This window comes from Salmo salar, chromosome ssa15 (genome assembly GCF_905237065.1).
Source record: "Salmo salar chromosome ssa15, Ssal_v3.1, whole genome shotgun sequence".
NCBI classification, from domain to species: domain Eukaryota; kingdom Metazoa; phylum Chordata; class Actinopteri; order Salmoniformes; family Salmonidae; genus Salmo; species Salmo salar.
The window spans coordinates 2784298-2803746 of record NC_059456.1 but is presented as its reverse complement, the minus strand read 5'-3'; the positions used below and the strand labels follow the sequence as shown (position 1 = coordinate 2803746).

Here is a 19449-nt window from a genome sequence, read left to right as displayed (position 1 = left end):
TAAAGGTCCAATAAACTTGTTTTAAAAGAAAAATCTCAATTTCAAATATGGGTAACAATGAAGTACCTAACTGTGATTGCTGTGATTGCACAGCCAGAAGAGGACTGGCCACCCCTCATAGCCTGGTACCTCTCTAGGTTTCTTCCTAGGTTTTGGCCTTTCTAGGGATTTTTTTCCTAGCCACCGTGCTTCTACACCTGCATTGCTTGCTGTTTGGGGTTTTAGGCTGGGTTTCTGTCCAGCACTTTGAGATATCAGCTGATGTCAGAAGGGCTATATAAATACATTTGATTTGATTGTTTTCAATTAAAATGTTTAAAAATAAACAAAAATGGCTTCTTAGCAAAGAATTTCTCAAGCAAAAATTTTGCTAGGACTGTCTGGGAGTGATCTGAGTTGGGATGAAAACTAGCTGTTATTTGCAGAAAGGTTTGGAACTATCTTTCTCATTGGTCTTTTAACTAATCCACTGGCCAAAACTCTATGCACCAAAACAAGCTGAAATGTCAGGCGGTCTTTTCAAATAGCTATTACACTATAGTAGTGAAAATGCACTGCAACCTCAATGTGTGCTTTAAATATGCCCCTTCTGAAAAACAGGCTGTTTTTGGAAGCATGCGATTTCCACTTCCAGGTCACACGAGACTCCTCCTGTATCTAACTGGCTGTGCAAAAGTATCATTTGACTATGTTGATAATGATTATCACAGTGCTTGAAAAAATACACGGGACAATGGCAGTCATTCTGGGCTTATGGGGGAACTCAAATTGTTTTGTGTGTGTGTTCTCATATGTTGCTGCAACTGTTAAGTAAGGTGTGTACATCCTGAAAATGTGTTTTACGCTATTACATTTCAGTGTACACAATGTCCAAGATGACTTCACATATACCCTTAAGAAGAACCTGAAAACGTTTCCCATCATATTGTTTGCTCATGTGTCTATGATGGAGGGGTTGATGGGAAGTGTCCTTCTAAAGTTCTTTATCTGAAAGAGTACATTAGGAAAGCCATCTTGGAAACCGAGCACTGTGTAGAGACTGCAATTTAATACCGTGGACAGGATGTCAAAACAATTCAAGAATAAATACAATGCACACACCTTATTTAAACAGTTGTGGCAACACATGGAAACATGTAGCACACACAAAAGAAAAACCACTTGAGATGGTTAAATAAAGTTGCATTAGTGACTAACTCCTGCCTAAAGTGCAAATATCGCTATCAACAGTGTTTCTCCCAGAATATTGCACTGAGCCACTCAGGGAAATCCATTTCTATTAATCTATTTGAAAGGTAAATACTTATGACTAACCTGCATTCTTTCTCTCTTCTACCTTCTTTCTTTCTGTTACCCGCCCCCAGAGAGTGGGGACTGTGGCTATGACAACGAGAGGGGACCCCATTTCATGAAGTGCTTGAGCAAGCTTTGGGTGGAGGCAGGTTGTAGCCTCCAGACCGACGGTTCTCCTACAAGGAACCCGGATTTTGTAAGTTACTGGAACACAATGACTGTGAGTGAGGTGAGGAGAAACATGGCCAAATACCCCAGTAAAGATCCATTCACTATAAACACCTGGTGCCAGAAAGATGAGGAGTGCTTCCCCGCCCATGCCACGGTGCTCACCAGTGACGGCTCCAAGAGAACCATGACAGAGCTGCGCTTGGGGGACAGGGTGCTGGCTGTCGACGCTGCTGGCCGGCCCACCTTCAGCGAGGTCCTCCTGTGGCTTGACCGGCGGAGCGGCTCAAGGGAGCACTACCTCCTGCTGGACACGGAGGGGTCCGAGGAGCCCCTGTACATCACTCCTGACCATGTTCTCTTCATCGCCCCCAACAACGCAACAACCATTGACTTGGCCAGCGACGCTCGCAGGGTCCCGGTGTTCGCCAAGGATGTCCTCCCGGGCCACCTAATCTACCTCCATGACCCCAGCACCGGATCACTGGAGGCCAAACGCGTGACCGAAGTGAGTGAGGCAGAGAGCCTAGGGGCCTATGCTCCCCTGACTGTGGAGGGGAACCTGGTGGTGGATGGACGCCTAGTTTCCTGCTACACCCTGCAGTGCCGGCAGCATCTTGCTCACCTCACCTTCGTCCCCTACAGGCTCCTCCACATCCTGCGCTCCTCCCTCCCTCTCCTTGGGGACCGGCTTCTGGCTCCCCCGCGGCAGGGGCAGGAAGACCAGGAAGGCATGCACTGGTACGCCAGTGCCTGGTACCAGCTGGGCCTGTGGATGGGGTATCCGTTCGGTGAGACATGCTATCCCACCGAGCTGCTGAGGTACCACTACCCAAGACCTGCCACTGGTCCGCTGTGAAGGCTGCCCACCAGTGATAAGCTGTGAAGCCCGCCCACCTAATCTCCTCCACAGTCAGATATCAAAATATATAGAATGATAGACTGATTATTATTATTATTAATTTCTTAACAGATGCGCCACTTATTTGTCTTTCTATAAACTAGGGTACCAGTGACAATTTCCTACACTCAACAACTTGTTACAGCTGTTGATGAGTCATTGATAATGATCTGCCCATTTTTTTCATGTCAATACATGTCATGTCATTACATTACATAAGATATAACGGGGGATCATAGTTATATTCAATAAAATTGACGTGTTGATTGAAGTGTTTAACCCTTTATCATGGTTGGTGTCTTGACGGAATTTGTCTAAAATCGTGTGACATAAAACATAATTTTTTTCCCTTGCATTTATGGCAGTGTATATTGTCGTTATATCATATATTACGAATGAATCAGTTAAATTAGACATTGAACTGGAACGCTGTAAGAATCCAGGATCTAGCTGTCTGACTGTTTTTTGTATAGAGATCTCAGAAATGCAGCGTAACTACGAAACATTTAATTTTGTGTCTCCTTATGTTGGGGGGTGAAAATAGTTTTCATTGCCACACAAATCCCACATTATGTGTGCGATTGCAAAATCGAATGCTTTTAACTGAAAGAGTCACCTTACCTTCATAATGCTTTAATAAATCTTTAATTTGACACATTTAGGACGTTTACTGTGCATTTCTCGTTAAGTTGTATCTCAATTAAAACCCCTTATGAACTGTAAAGAACCAACATACAGTATTGTGTACAAAACAAGTACAATATATTACTTGCAGTGTGTACTTGTCTTGGACAGTACACTATATTCTCTGTCATATTTATTTTAATATAGACACGGGTAACTTCCAAGATAATGGAAACATTTGAGTAAATGGGGATAGTACTAGTAGGTTTAATTGGTTTCTCACAGTCATAGACTGAAATGCACACCAATTTACAGTCATAACATCAATCATATATAATTATCAGATCCTAAACTAGCAAAACACTTAATATAACACAATGTTAAAATATGCAATATATGTAAACAAAACAACAACAACAAGTTTAAGGGTGGCAGCTTTAGAAAACCCATCTTTAGAGTTCTTAGGAAGACATTTCCACTGGGCTATATGGTGTATGTATGATCAGTGTAGTGAAGTATGGGATGGTAGAGTTCTGACAGCGGCCTGTACGTGTCATGGGAGTGTTCAGTTTGTGGCTGTTGCGGGTTGCCTGTCCAGTAATCTGCTGTCTGCTTGGATGGAGCCAGTCTGCAAACTGGGAGTTCTGCAGGGATTTAGCAAATGTCAGTCAGATCTGATCCCATCTGCTCTCCAAAGACATGATTCCGAGGGTTTACACGAGTGTGGAGCAATTAACATCCTATCATGCTTAGGGTCATGCATAAAAATGCTGGGCAGGCCTTTATTGTGGCTACAATGGCTATGCCCCCCATAGGGTGACAATACCCTCATCCACAGCGCACAAGCGGTCACTGAATGGTTTGCTGAGCATGAAAATGATGTAAACCATATGCCATGGCCGTCCCAGTCAAGCTGACGGGACCCCCTAATGGGGTCTGGGTGTGTGTGTGTGTACCATTGTTGGACTTGCGGGTTAGTTGCAGACTGGCAGTAGATACCCATCTACGGTGCACTGAATAAGCTACAATAAGCTGGACAGGGGCAACAGCTAGGCTATACACTCGGTTTCAGGTTAATCACTGTGAATCCAGGAAACCACGATAGGGAAGACAAATGCCACAACCTATGATCGCGTTTAGCCTGATTAATCATGTCAAATACAGTCACACACTACAAAAACTGATATAGCGTCAAGCTAATTAATTTGCATGTCAAAGAACAAATGTAACGCACAGCGTACTCTGTTTATGCAATCAGGAGAGAGGGGTAGCACTCCTAGAAAACCCACTATCTTATCTGGTGTACCAAATTCCCCCTCACTACCTGTCTTTGTTGCAAACTGCAGTACCCAGCAGCAACCGACAACCTCCCCTGTTAAGGTAAGTGAGTGCACGGCTGATACTTGCAAGGGCTACGGAGCAGGGCGTCCTGTTCCTGCTCCCCGCACGAGCCCTGGGTTTCTGGCATGAAGTAAACACGTGTGCACAGCATTTGAGAGAAATACGCTTTTTGTGCGGATAGAACATTTCTGGGATCTTTTAATTTAGCTCATGAAACATGGGAACAGCACTTTACATGTTGCATTTATATTTTAGTTCAGTGTATTTTTCAACCTGTACGGCGCACCTGTCAATTTTTTTGTCCATTAATTGAAACTGGAACATTTCTTTTATTTTCACAATTTTATTTAGCCAATTTTGGTCTTTTAGTCCTATTAATGATATAATTTACAAAGATTTGACTGTTTTTAAACATTCCCAAAACAGTTGTATATTTGAGTTTAACCATAATATTTGTCTTGTCTTTTCTGGTGGGTTAATCTGAAATTGCAACCAGCTTTCTATTGCTTGTTTAAAAATAGCAATATTTTGGAGATGATTTCATTTTCAAATAACCGAAAGTGAAAGGTTGAAATCTGAATGAAGGGAAAAGGGCCATTGTTGAACACGGGGTGAGCCATTCTTACTAATCTGCTAGATAACCAGTTTGGATTTAAGTATAACCTTTGTCTGACTGAAGCCTTTAGTGAGAGGTCCAATGCTTTAATATTTAATAATTTCTGCCTTCCAAGTTCATATTCATTATATAAATAAACCTGTTTAATTTTGTCTGGCTTGCTGTTTCAAATAAAGTGGAATATTTTTTTCTAACATAATTTAAAAACAAGTCGTTAGGTGTAGCAGGGCCATAAGTAAATAGGTAAACTGGGATTTGACTAAATAATAATCAGGGTGATTTCCCCACAAACAGACAGGTGTTGTTCTTTCCATGGTAGCAAAATCTTATCTAATTCGGGCAACCTTTTAGTGATGGAAAAAGTACCCAATTTCAATACTTGAGTAAAAGTAAAGATACCTTAGTAAAAAATGACTCAAGTGAAGTCCCTAATAAAATACTACTTGAGTAAAAGTATAAAAGTATTTGGTCTTCAATATACTTAAGTATTAAAAGTAAATGTCATTGCAAAAATATACTTAAGTATCAAAAGTAAAGGTATAAATAATATCAAATTGCTTATTTTTTATTTTTTTATTTAACCAGGTAAGCTAGTTGAGAACAAGTTCTCATTTACAACTGCGACCTGGCCAAGATAAAGCAAAGCAGTGCGACACAAAAAAAGTCAATAACACAATAGAAAAAAAATAAAGTCTATATACAGTGTGTGCAAATGGCGTGAGGAGGTAAGGCAATAAATAGGCCATAGTAGTGAAATATTAAGCAAACCAGACGGCAAAATGTTCTTGTTTTTAAAATTTACGCATAGCCAGGGGCACACTACAACATGCAGACACAATTTACAAACAAAGCACTTGTGTTTAGTAAGTCCGCCAGATCAGAGGCAGTAGGGATTATTTTGACAAGTGCGTGAATTTGGCCATTTTCCTGTCCTGCTAAGCATTCAAAACGTAATGAGTGTCAGAGAAAATGTATGGAGTAAAAAGTACATTATTTTCTTAAGGAATGTAGGGAAGTAAAAATAAAAGTTGTCAAAAATATAAATAGTAAAGTGAAGTACAGATGCCCCAAAAAATGACTTAAGTAAAAATACTTTAAAGTATTAAGTAAGTACTTTACACCACTGCTAACTTTCTACAAAACATACCAAGTATGTTCACTTCCCCCGTCGGACCATTTTATTGGTAAACTACATAATAATGTAAAAGTATTTTTGAGAGATCCAGTTTGTAAAATGGTGCACTTATCATAAATTGGTTTTAATCCAGAGAGGTTAGAACAATTACATAGAGCTTCTATGAGGCTGTGCAGGGATCCAAATGGCTGATTTAAAAGAAAACATGAATCGTCAGCGTACAATGACACCTTTGTTTTTAAACCCTTGAATTCTATCCCCTTCATATTTTGGGGGGAATCAGATTTTAATAGTTAACATTTCGATGGCCATAATAAATAGATATGCCGATAGTAGACAACTTAGTGTTACTCCTCTTGACAATTTAATACTTTCTGAGAAGTAGCCAGTACTATTTTACAACTGGGATTACTTTACGTAACATTAACCCATTGTATAAGGATTCTCCGAAATTAAAATAGTCCAGTCCATATGTTAATTCCTAATTGTACTTTATTAAAGACCTTTTCAAAGTTAGCTATGAATACAATGCCTGGTTTCCCAGATTTTTCATTGTGTTCTATTGTTTCCGGTACTTGTCTTATATTATGTCCAATGTATCGTCCATGTAAAAAAACCTGTCTGATTAGGATGAATAATATCCGACAACACCTTTTTAATTCTATGCGCTATGCATTTTGCTAGGATTTTGGCATCACAACACTGAAGTTTAAGGGGTCTCCAGTTTTTTAGGTGGACTGGATCTTTATATTGGCCACCTGGGTCCTGTTTCAGTAATAGTGAAATCAGACTTTCTTGCTGAGTGTCAAATAGTCTATCATTTTTATAGGAGTGGTTAAAACATGTTAAAAACTGACCTTTGAGTACATGAAAAAATATTTGATATTCCTCAACTGGTATGCCATCCAGCCCTGGAGTTTTCCCGGACTTGAAAGCTTTATTTACATCTACAGTAGAAGTTCATCCTCTGTAATTAGGCCTTCACATACGTCTTTCTGTATAACTGTTAATTTGACACTATTAAAAGAAAATAAATCCTTACAATTAACTTCGATTAGTGGAGATGGAGGAGACTGAAAAAAAATATTTTCTTATAGTACTTTGCTTACTCTTTCAGAATACAGTTTGTTGAATCATGGATGACTCCATCATTTGTACATTTCTGTAAATTATTTTTCGTAGCATTTCTGTGTTGAAAAAAATTAATAATCGTCTTTTGCTTCTTTCCCCATATTCCATCCAGTTCATTTTATTTTTTATAATATATTACACTTCATCTTTCTTGAATGTTTCTCTAGTTCTTTTTGTTTTTCCTCTAACTTATTCTGTGCCTCTATGTTACAGTTTTTATTGCGATCTATCTGTACTGTTAGTTCCACTATGTTACAGTTTTTATTGCGATCTATCTGTACTGTTAGTTCCACTATGTAACAGTTTTTATTGCGATCTATCTGTACTGTTAGTTCCACTATGTTACAGTTTTTATTGCTATCTATCTGTACTGTTAGTTCCACTATGTAACAGTTTTTATTGCGATCTATCTGTACTGTTAGTTCCACTATGTTACAGTTTTTATTGCTATCTTTCTGTACTGGTAGTTCCACTATGTTACAGTTTTTATTGCTATCTATCTGTACTGGTAGTTCCACTATGTTACAGTTTTTATTGCTATCTATCTAGTCGCAAAAACCATCAAACGCTATGATGAAACTGGATCTCATGAGGACCGCCACAGGAAAGGAAGACCCGGAGTTACCTCTGCAGCAGACGTTAAGTTCATTAGTTACCACCCTCAAAAATTGCAGCCCAAATAAATGCATCACAGAGTTCAAGTAACAGACACATCTCAACATCAACTGTTCAACGGAGACTGCGTGAATCAGACACACTGACTGACCTTAATGTCTTAAAGTAATGATGGACTGTCATTTCTCTGCTCATTTGAGCTGTTCTTGCCATAATATGGACTTGGTCTTTTACCAAATTGTTTTCTGCTTTCTAGTCCTCCTGTTTCTGTCCATTTTGCCTGCCCTGAACCTGAGCCTGCCTGCTGTTGTGTCCCTGATTGACATTGTCTTGGATTACCGACCTCTGCCTGCCCTGGACCTGTCGTTTGCCTGCCCCCTGTTTTGTAGTAAACATCTGAACTGTCTGCATCTGGGTTTTATCCTGAGTCGTGTTCCTTATGAAAGTATTCCTTATGAAGCTGGTTGAGAGAATGCCAAGAGTGTGCAAAGCTGTCATCAAGGCAAAGGGTGGCTACTTTGAAGAATCTCAAATATAAAATATATTTTGATTTGTTTAACACTTTTTTGGTTACTACATGATTCCATATGTGCTACTTCATAGTTACATTTCTTCACTATTGTCAGGGATTTCTTCGTCGTCAGACGATATAGCGAAATCATCGTCGGAAAAAGAGGACCAATATGCAGCAGAGTTGAGAGAGTTCATTTTGAACATTTAATAAACTCAAAAATGAACATACAAAATAACAAAACGAACTCACGATTACTAGACAGTTCTGTTATGCTCACACACGCTAAACAAGAAACATTCTCCCACAAATACACAGACAAACACACCCAACTAATATAGGACTTCCAATCAAAGGCAACACCACACAGCTGCCTTCAATTGGAAGTCCACCCCAATTAACCAAACATAGACATACAACCAGCTAGATCAACATAGAAATACGTAAACAAGGAACAGTGCCCAAAAACCCCGGAATACTTAAATCAAATGCCCTTTTAGAAAAAAACACCACCCCGAACCACATAAACCAAATACCCTCTGCCACGTCCTGACCAAACTACAATAACAATTTACCCTTATACCGGCCAGGACGTGACAACTATTATTCTACATTATAGTAAAAATAAAGAAAAACCCTGGAATGAGTAGGTGTGTACAAAATGTTGACTGGTACTGTATATATATATATATATATATATATATGAAAATCTTGCAAATCTTAATTTATTCCCACAATCGACTTAATAATAATAAGCATTTCTACTTACGATTGCTCCCTATCACATAGGATTGCAGTATAAATTCTACATTTTTGTCAACAGATGTTGGATGCATACACTCACTCACTCACTCACTCACTCACTCACTCACTCACTCACTCACTCACTCACTCACTCACTCACTCACTCACTCACTCACTCACTCACTCACTCACTCACTCACTCACTCACTCACTCACTCACTCACTCACTCAACACACCTCCCTAACAAACACCTCTGCATCCTCTCTTCCCTTCCACCCATAGATCGACTTACACCCCCCCCCCCCCACAGACACACACACAACCAAACACATCCACAAGCTCACCACTTGATGTGTGAATGTGTACAGAGTTTGGCTGTTTTAGAAGGCATGCCAAATTGCCAAATTAAGCGGTGTCGTGTCTCTGACTGTTTAAATTATATGACAGGCTATTTCATCAAATCGATTAGCTAATGTTTGATTGATTACGTGATTGAATTAAACCATGCAACAATTAACTCGCTAACAACCTGGGGCACCACGGAAGAGTGTTTATAGAGCTACTGTCTTCCGAATAAACTCTTAAAGATCTGAAGATCTTATATATATCAACAGCAGTCTATTATTAATCGTCACCTTATTCAGTCTCATCTGAATGTCGTAAAATTCTTGGTTATCATCACGAATCCTGGCTAACAAGTTTAATCAGCAATACAAAAATTGGCTTAATTATTATTTGCTAAATACCTAAATAATCACACAGAATTACATATACACAGGATGGATCATACATCGATTACTAATCATGTCATAAAATAAAGTCTCTAGCAGACGAAACCGATATGACGGCTGGTTACTCAAAGGGGGTTGGGTTTGAATAAAAGAGCGGGAAGACTGAGGGACAAAGGGGATTGGGTCTTTATCGGACCTTTAGAAGCTATGCTACCGTAAATATAGAATCTTATGCGTTCTAAGAACCGCCATTCGGAAAAGGAAAATGCAAGATATATATTTACACTAAGCTGCGCTTCAATAGATGGGTCGAAGATGGAAGACTGGTTTGCCCGGCAGAGATCGCCTTTGTCCTTTGTAGAATCTTTCTGGTCATAGTGTTGTAGAGTGGATACGTTGAAGTACCCTGTCTTCTCATCGGATTGTCTGTCCTTTATTAGGCCACGTACGTTTACAGCTGCAACTGATAACTCAACGTCTAGGAGGTATCACTTCTTTAGTGAATAAGAGTTCATACCAAGTTGCCATACTCAGCTCGTGCTGTATTCTGGCTGGTCTAGTCGAAATTCATCCTTCCAGTGTGGGGATCGTCACCTCCACATTGAAATTAGCCCTTTTAAACATATGGACACCAGTCCTCACGTTGTCGGGAACTAAGGTTGACTTCCGTCAACAGGCTTTTGTATTGGGGGAGAGAAGGGCGTGTTTCACAGTTCTCAACCAATGTCTGTTCACTTGGGCGTGGCCACTGAGTGAGCATAGTTTACTTATGAAAACAATTCTCTCATTTAGAAGCTAAAAATTGCACAACAATTCCATGTGAATCTGATAACTAGAATGTGTAGACTTTCCAAGATAAAATGTATGTTGTCCTGTCATCAGATATAATGTGCCAGACACCAACTGATCTGACATCATATTATTTTAGTACCAACGGACACTTTCAACTGGTTGGATTACAGACATATTGTACCTTTCCCCAACCTTTTGATGTTACCATACTCTCTCTATGTTAACAATGGGCTTTCCAAGAGTCCATTCTGTAGGGAGGAGAGAAAAGTGGGAGAGGTATTTATGGGGGTCATAAACCTCATACAACAGGGCAACGTCATGACAGCAGGAATGAGAAGATTTGATTAACCAATATCTAGTCCTAGCTGGTGGAACTCGGATATTCCCCCAACACCCACACACGCACACCCACACACGCTGGTCGCCCGTTGTGACCCATCTTCCCAAGCACCACTGTGCAGTCAGACCCTTTAATTATTCTGTACCGCCAGGGCCGCAATAATATGCTCCCCCTCTGATTGTCTGAGTGTAACTCCCTCCCCATGGGTTGAGTGTAACTCCCCATGGGTTACTGCAGCCAATGTTGCCAGCACTGCCACTACCTGGGTGGGGTACTCCACTGGAACTCCAAATGGCTAGGTGCGATGTTGTCAAGGTTTTCATTAGCAGCTTTGAGAAAATCCTTGTATATTGCTTTGTCAAGAGGTGTGTGTAGCTGGTGCATGGAAGTCAGGCGCAGGTGAGCAGAGATGAGTGGACAAAGCACTTTACTGAGGCAATATTTTGAACAGAACGCAACTGCATCACAAAAACAAATGCCCATAGAACAAGTGACGCTGCCACAAAGCACGGGTACAAAACAAAACCCGGCACAAACCAGCCGGAAGCGTGCCAACCTGACAATAAACAATTTCACACACAGACATGGGGTGACCAGAGGGATATATACGCGACAAGTAATAAAGGAATGTAAACCAGGTGTGTGGGAAAACAAGACAAAACAAATGGAAAATGAAAGGTGGATCGGCGATGGCTAGAAGACCGGTGACGTTGACCGCCGAACGCCGCCCGAACAAGGAGAGGAACCGACTTCGGCGGAAGTCGTGACATGCTCACCAATCCCAGGCTTTGGCTTTTGGACCCACCCTGCCAGGCAGGCTCAGACTCTTAATCTCTGTTTATCTGGGCGGTCATGCTTCAGCCAGCAAGCAGACAAGCTAGCTAGCTAGCTAAAGATATCTTAGTTAGATAGTATAATTAGGTTGTGAAGACTTGGTTGATATTAGCTACAGGTTTATAGTTTTTGGTAAGATTAACTCTGACTCTTGTGTCAACCAGCTGTTGGAGGAAAGCCTTTTCTCACAGGCATACCGTAACCCACCTTTCATTATGTAATGAGTGTCACGTCCTGACCAGTAAAAGGGGTTATTTGTCATTGTAGTTTGTTCAGGGCGTGGCAGGGGGTGTTTGTTTTGTGTTTACGTTCTATGTGTATATCTAGTTTTCTATTTCTATGCTGGGTTTTTGGCATTGACCTCCAATTAGAGACAGCTGGTTGTCGTTGTCTCTAATTGGAGGCCATATTTAGTTGTGTTTGTTTCACTTGTGTTTTGTGGGTGGTTATTTTCTGTATAGCCTGGGAGCCTTATGGAACTGTTATTGTTGTTTGTTTATTTTGTTTAAGTGTTTACTTTAAATAAATTAAGAAGATGAGCACTTTACCCACTGCGCCTTGGTCCAATCCTTACGACGCCTATGACAATGAGACCATTTCTACCTCTGTTAACCATGACAACAACGTTGGCCCTGTTGCACCCACCTGTTGGAGGAAAGCCTTTTCTCACAGGCGTACCCTAACCTACCTTTCATTATGTAATGAGACCATCTCTGTTAACCCAGGCTTCATCCCAAATTCCACCATATTCCCTATATAGTGCTCTACTTTTGACCAGGGCCCATAGTGCTGTATAGGGAATAGGGTCCTTTTTGGGATGCAAAATAGGATTTCAGTTCAAACCCGTTTTCCACGTAGTATAGGGCGTTGCCGTCTCATAGCCAGCACCGTGGACGCTCATTGGCTGAGACGGTGCTTGAGAACTGACCATATGTATGTTGCTATCACCTTTAGAGTGGAGGGGGCTGAAGGGACTGTACAGTATGTTATATTTACAGGGGTAGAATGTACAACATTCAGACACTACAAGGCTGAGGTAAAGGACAGCCAATCCATATTTCTCTCTCTCACTCTCTCTGTAGTCTTTTCTTTGTCTCTATTTGGTTTGTTTCTCTCAGAAGTATCTTGGCTTCTCTTTCACCCTGTAGTTTTCTTTGTCTGTACTGGGTTCGTTTTTCTCAGAAGTATCTTGGCTTCTCTCTTTCTCTTCCTCTCTGTATGTGGCATGTGTATTTTCTCCTTGTCTCTCCTAGTTGTAATCGCTAAACTGATCGAGACCTTGAAATGGACATACATTCTTATTACATTGTTATGCGTGTATGTTTACGGTTTGAAGACGGTTTATGCTCTGTGACCAAGCTCTTACGCTCTCTTTAACCTCTACGGATCCCCCCCCCCGCGCGGGACGGTTGAGCTAACGCGTGCTAATGTTAGCATGAGGTTGAAAGTAACAAGAACATTTCCAGGACAAAGACATAATTTAAGAAAGCTTAAATGATTGTTAATCTAACTGCACTGTCCAATTTACAGTAGCTATTACAGTGAAAGAATACCGTGCTATTGTTTGAGCACTCTTGAGGAGAGTGCACACAAACAATAAACTTTTAGCATGGCAACTGGTTTGATACATTCACCTCTGAAGGTAAATAATGTACTTACATTCAGTAATCTTACTCTGATTTGTCAGCCTGAGGGTTCCAGAGACAAAAAGGTAGCATAGTTTTTTTTTTTTATATTCAAATATAGGAACTGGGTCCTACAGTTTGAAAATGCATGTTTTTTTTCGATGTATTATCTTTTACCAGATCTAATATGTTATTTTCTCCTAAATTAATTTCACATTTCCACAAACTTCAAAGTGTTTCCTTTCAAATGGTATCAAGAATATGCATATCCTTGCTTCAGGTCCTGAGCTACAGGCAGTTAGATTTGGGTATGTCATTTTAGGCGAAGATTTAAAAAAAAAAAAAAAAAGGGTCCGATCCTGTTTTAGTTCTCGTTCTCTCTCTCTCTCTCTCTCTCTCTCTCTCTCTCTCTCTCTCTCTCTGTTTTCACGTTCTTCCTCCGTCTCTCTCTGTCCCCCCTCTCCTAGTTGGCTTCCCTCCACGGATCAAGCCCTATCTGACTGAGAGACATGTCCTCCTCCTCTCTCCTGTGGTGCCTGCTGGTGGTGTGTGTTCTGACTGTGGTTCAGGTCTATGCAGCAGAGGAACGTAAGGTCCTCAAGGTGTTCAACCTCAGAGCCAGCGACCTGAACAGCGGCTTGTTCCAGACCCCTGATGCCTACGTCAAGGTAAATCTCTCCTCACCTGAGTCACCTGTCCACCATGATAGATGATGTGTGGTGATCTGTCTGGTGCAAAATAGCCAGGTGCTAGTGCTATACATTATAGATTAGATGAGGTGAGTCACCCTTCCCCCCTATACTATGAGCATCTGGGAGGGGGATTTATATATCTAATCTAATGACGATAATGAAAATAATTGTAATAATGATGATGATAATGATAAGAATGATGATAAATCAAATCAAATTTTATTGGTCACACACATACATAACTATACACATGGTTAGCAGATGTTAATGCGAGTGTAGCAAAATGCTTGTGCTTCTAGTTCCGACCGTGCAGTAATATCTAACATGTAATCTAATGTCACAACAACTACCTTATACACACAAGTGTAAGGGAATTAATAAGAATACGTACATATAAATATATGGATGAGCGATGGCCGTGCGACATAGGCAAGATGCAGTAGATGGTATAGAGTACAGTATATTCATACAGTATGAGTAATGTAGGGTATGTAAACATTATATAAAGTGGCATTGTTTAAAGTGGCTAGTGATACATTTATTACATCCAATTATGAATTATTAAAGTGGCTAGAGATTTGAGTCAGTATGTTGGCAGCAGCCACTCAATGTTAGTGATGGCTGTTTAACAGTCTGATGGCCTTGGCATAGAAGCTGTTTTTCAGTCTCTCGGTCCCAGCTTTGATGCACCTGTACTGACCTTGCCTTCTGGATGATAGCGGGCTGAACAGGCAGTGGCTCGGGTGGTTGTTGTCCTTGATGATCTTTTTGGCCTTCCTGTGACATCGGGTGGTGTAGGTGTCCTGGAGGGCAGGTAGTTTTCCCCCGGTGATGCGTTGTGCAGACCACACTACCCTCTGGAGAGCCTTCCGGTTATGGGCGGAGCAGCTGCCGTACCAGGCGGTGATACAGCCCGACAGGATGCTCTCGATTGTGCATCTGTAAAAGTTTGTGAGTGTTTTCGGTGGCAAGCCAAATTTCTTCAGCCTCCTGAGGTTGAAGAGGCCCTGTTGTGCCTTCTTCACCACGCTGTCTGTGTGGGTGGACCATATCAGTTTGCCCGTGATGTGTACACCGGGTAACTTAAAACTTTCCACCTTCTCCACTACTGTCCTGTCGATGTGGATAGGGGGGGTGCTCCCTCTGCTGTTTCCTGAAGTCCACGATCATCTCCTTTGTTTTGTAGATGTTGAGTGCGAGGTTACTTTCCTGACACCACACTCTGAGGGCCCTCACCTCCTCCCTGTAGGCCGTCTCGTCGTTGTTGGTAATCAAGCCTACCACTGTAGTGTCGTCTACAAACTTGATGATTGAGTTGGAGGCGTGCATGGCCACACAGTCATAGGTGAACAGGGAGTACAGGAGAGGGCTGAGAACGCACCCTTGTGGGGCCCCAGTGTTGAGGATCAGCGTGGGTGGAGATGTTGTTTCCTACCCTAACCACCTGGGGACAGCCCGTCAGAAAGTCCAGGACCCAGTTGAACAGGACGGGGTCGAGACCCAGGGTCTCGAGCATAATTACGAGTTTGGAGGGTACTATGGTTTTAAATGCTGAGCTGTAATCGATGAGCAGCATTCTTACATAGGTATTCCTCTTGTCCAGATGGGTTAGGGCAGTGTGCAGTGTGATTGCGATTGCGTCGTCTGTGGACCTATTGGGGCGGTAAGCAAATTGAAGTGGTTCTAGGGTGTCAGGTAGGGTGGAAGTGATATGATCCTTGACTAATGTCTCAAAGCAACTTCATGATGACGGAAGTGAGTGCTACGTAGCGATAGTCGTTTAGCTCAGTTGCCTTTGCCTTCTTGGGAACAGGAACAATGGTGGCCCTTTTGAAGCATGTGGGAACAGCAGACTGGGATAGGGATTGATTGAATATGTCTGTGAACACACCAGCCAGATGGTATGCGCATGCTCTGAGGATGCGGCTAGGGATGCCATCTGGGCCGGCAGCCTTGCGAGGGTTAACATGTTTAAATGTTTTACTCACATTGGCCGCAGTGAATGAGAGCCAGCAGGTTTTGGTAGCGGGACGTGGTACTGATAATAATGACGATAATGACAATACTGATTCTGGTAATGATGACAATGATAATTATAACACATCATCATCAGCATCATTATCATCATTTCCATAATCAGTAGTGTAATCATTATCATCATCATCATCATCATCATCAGTATCATCATGACCATAATCAGTATTGCCATTATCATCATTATTATCATTAATGTCATTATTGTCATTATCACTAGTATCATTATAATTTAGGTGTTTATGGGCTCCGGCTACGGCGGGAAGACAGAGGTAAAGAACAACAACCATGACCCCTGGTGGAAGGAGGACTTCAACTTCTTTAACGCCCATGAGAACAACCCCATGAGGCTGGAGGTGTACGACAGTGACTTGCTCTTCGACGACCTGTTGGGGACCTGTGAGCGCTCCATCAAGATTGGAACTTGGCAGCATCAATGTTTCCTGAAGAAGGGAGGGACCCTGTACTACTCCTACACCCTAGAGCCTCTACAGTAGATCCTGTACTACTCCTACACCCTAGAGCCCCTATAGTAGATCCTGTACTACTCCTACACCCTAGAGCCTCAACAGTAGACCCTGTACTACTCCTACACCAAGATTTCCAACTGTAGACCCTGTACTACTCCTACACCCTAGAGCCTCTACAGTAGACCCTGTACTACTCCTACCCCCTAGAGCCTCAACAGTAGACCGTGTACTACCCCTACACCCTAAAAGCCTACAGTACACCCTAGACCCGTTCCACATAGCTAAAACAGCATTTACTACTGGTAGTCCTATATCCAGCTAGAATAGAGTCCTCTTGTTACCTACAACAACATCTGGTCCCATATCTCTGTCCTCTTATATACAACAACGGCTTGTTCCACGGTTTCTCTCCTCTTATCTATTTTTACAACAACGTCCCATTTCGGATCCCTCATTTGTTACATGATTTCTCGTTCTCCTCAAACCCCCTGGCCTCATCCTCAAGCTCATCATAACAGAGTAGATTCTAGAATACTGAGCAGTACAAAACTCCACCTCCCCCTTACAGTTAGTGTATTGTAATTAGTGTCTACGCTGATGTCTCTCTCTAAGTCTCTCACTTTGTAATAAGCAACATACAACTGCTTATTTCCAGTAAAAGTCATCATAAAACATTGGTTCTGTGTCTGTTTATCTTGTGAACTGCAGTAAAGAAGTTGACCTCTTGTCACTATGTTTGTACTTTTATGCTCCTTCTAGCTCTGTGTCTGATTGGCTCTGTCCAACTGTCACTTCTGTGCTCACTCTACAATGGCATCAATTAATAAAAACTAGATTCACTGCACAGGGGTTTCAGTCTCTCTCCTATTTTTGTTGTTGTGTTGAAATGAGGCTCACTTACATGAAGGTCTGTTAGAAAAGGAACACAATTCTTAGAGAGTCAAAAAAAAAAACAGGAAGTGATTTGCTATATACAGTATCTCATAAAAGTGAGTATATCTTTTCATGTGACAACACTGAAGAAATGACACTTTGCTACAATGTAAAGTAGTGAGTGTACAGCTTGTATAACAGTGTAAATTTGCTGTCCCCTCAAAATAACGCAACACACAGCCATTAATGTCTAAACCGCTGGCAACAAAAGTGAGTACACCCCTAAGTGAAAATATCCAAATTGGGCCCAAAGTGTCAATATTTTGTGTGGCCATCATCATTTTCCAGCACTGCCTTAACCCTCTTGGGCATGGAGTTCACCAGAGCTTCACAGGTTGCCATTGGAGCCTTCTTCCACTCCTCCATGACGACATCACAGAGCTGGTGGATGTTAGAGACCTTGCACTCCTCCACCTTCCGTTTGAGGATGCCCCACAGATGCTCAATAGGGTTTAGGTCTGGAGACATGCTTGGCCAGTCCATCACCTTTACCCTCAGCTTCTTTAGCAAGGCAGTGGTCGTCTTGGAGGTGTGTTTGGGGCCGTTATGTTGGAATACTGCCCTGCGGCCCAGTCTCCGAAGGGAGGGGATCATGCTCTGCTTCAGTATGTCACAGTACATGTTGGCATTCATGGTTCCCTCAATGAACTGTAGCTCCCCAGTGCCGGCAGCACTCATGCAGCCCAAGACCATGACACTCCCACCCCCATGCCTGACTGTAGGCAAGACACACTTGTCTTTGTACTCCTCACCTGGTTGCCGCCACACACGCTTGACACCATCTGAACCAAATAAGTTTATCTTGGTCTCATCAGACCACAGGACATGGTTCCAGTAATCCATGTCCTTAGTCTGCTTGTCTTCAGCAAACTGATTGCGGGCTTTCTTGTGCATCATCTTTAGAAGAGGCTTCCTTCTGGGACGACAGCCATGCAGACCAATTTGCAGTGTGCGGCGTATGGTCTGAGCACTGACAGGCTGACCCCCCACCCTTCAACTCTGCAGCAAGTCTGGCAGCACTGATACGTCTACTTCCCAAAGACAACCTCTGGATGTGACACTGAGCACGTACACTCAACTTCTTTGGTCGACCATGGCGAGGCCTGTTCTGAGTGGAACCTGTCCTGTTAAACCGCTGTGCGGTATTGTTCACCGTGCTGCAGCTCAGTTTTAGGGTCTTGGCAATCTTCTTATAGCCCAGGCCATCTTTATGTAGAGCAACAATTCTTTTTTTCAGATCCTCAGAGAGTTCTTTGCCATGAGGTGCCATGTTGAACTTCCAGTGACCAGTCAGTATGAGGGAGTGTGAGAGCGATGACACCAAATTTAACACACCTGCTCTCATTCACACCTGAGACCTTGTAACACTAACGAGTCACATGACACCGGGGAGGGGAAATGGCTAATTGGGCCCAATTTGGACATTTTCACTTAGGGGTGTACTCACTTTAATGTCAGCGGTTTAGACATTAATGGCTGTGTGTTGAGTTATTTTGAGGGGACAGCAAATTTACACTGTTATACAAGCTGTACACTCACTACTTTACATTGTAGCAAAGTGTCATTTCTTCAATGTTGTCACATGAAAAGATATACTCAAATATTTACAAAAATGTGAGGGGTGTACTCACTTTTATGAGATACTGTATATAGCAAATCACTTCCTGTTGTTTCCCCCTGAGACAGACAGACAGACGCTCGTCTCCAGACTCTACAGAACACAGGTATTATGACCTTTTAGGAGTCATGTAACGAGAGTTTATCCTCTTGACGTTACCCTAGGATAGGGGGCGCCACAGCGCATTTTGGAAAAAATTCGTGCCCATTTTCAACGACCTACTAATCAAACTCAGAAGCTAGGATATGCATATAATTAATACCTGTGGATAGAAAACACCCTAAAGTTTCTAAAACTGTT

General features: G+C 42.0%; 2 protein-coding genes across 2 annotated transcripts in view; both read left to right on the top strand.

The window, feature by feature from the left end:
* LOC106570873 (uncharacterized) overlaps positions 1-3023 on the top strand; it is a 28049-nt gene extending 25026 nt beyond the window's left edge. The window contains exon 4 of the mRNA XM_045695354.1: positions 1365-3023. Within this exon, the coding sequence (XP_045551310.1) occupies positions 1365-2320 (956 nt within the window). The 3' untranslated portion in view covers positions 2321-3023. The remainder of the gene's footprint in view (positions 1-1364) is intronic.
* Positions 3024-12751: 9728 nt separating this feature from the next.
* On the top strand, positions 12752-17442 carry LOC106570885 (perforin-1). The gene is made up of 3 exons (XM_014143451.2): positions 12752-12813; positions 13870-14070; positions 16365-17442. Exons 2-3 carry the CDS (start codon positions 13912-13914, stop codon positions 16623-16625), a joined length of 420 nt encoding a protein of 139 aa, XP_013998926.2. The 5' UTR covers positions 12752-12813; positions 13870-13911; the 3' UTR covers positions 16626-17442.
* The last annotated feature ends 2007 nt before the right edge of the window (positions 17443-19449 follow it).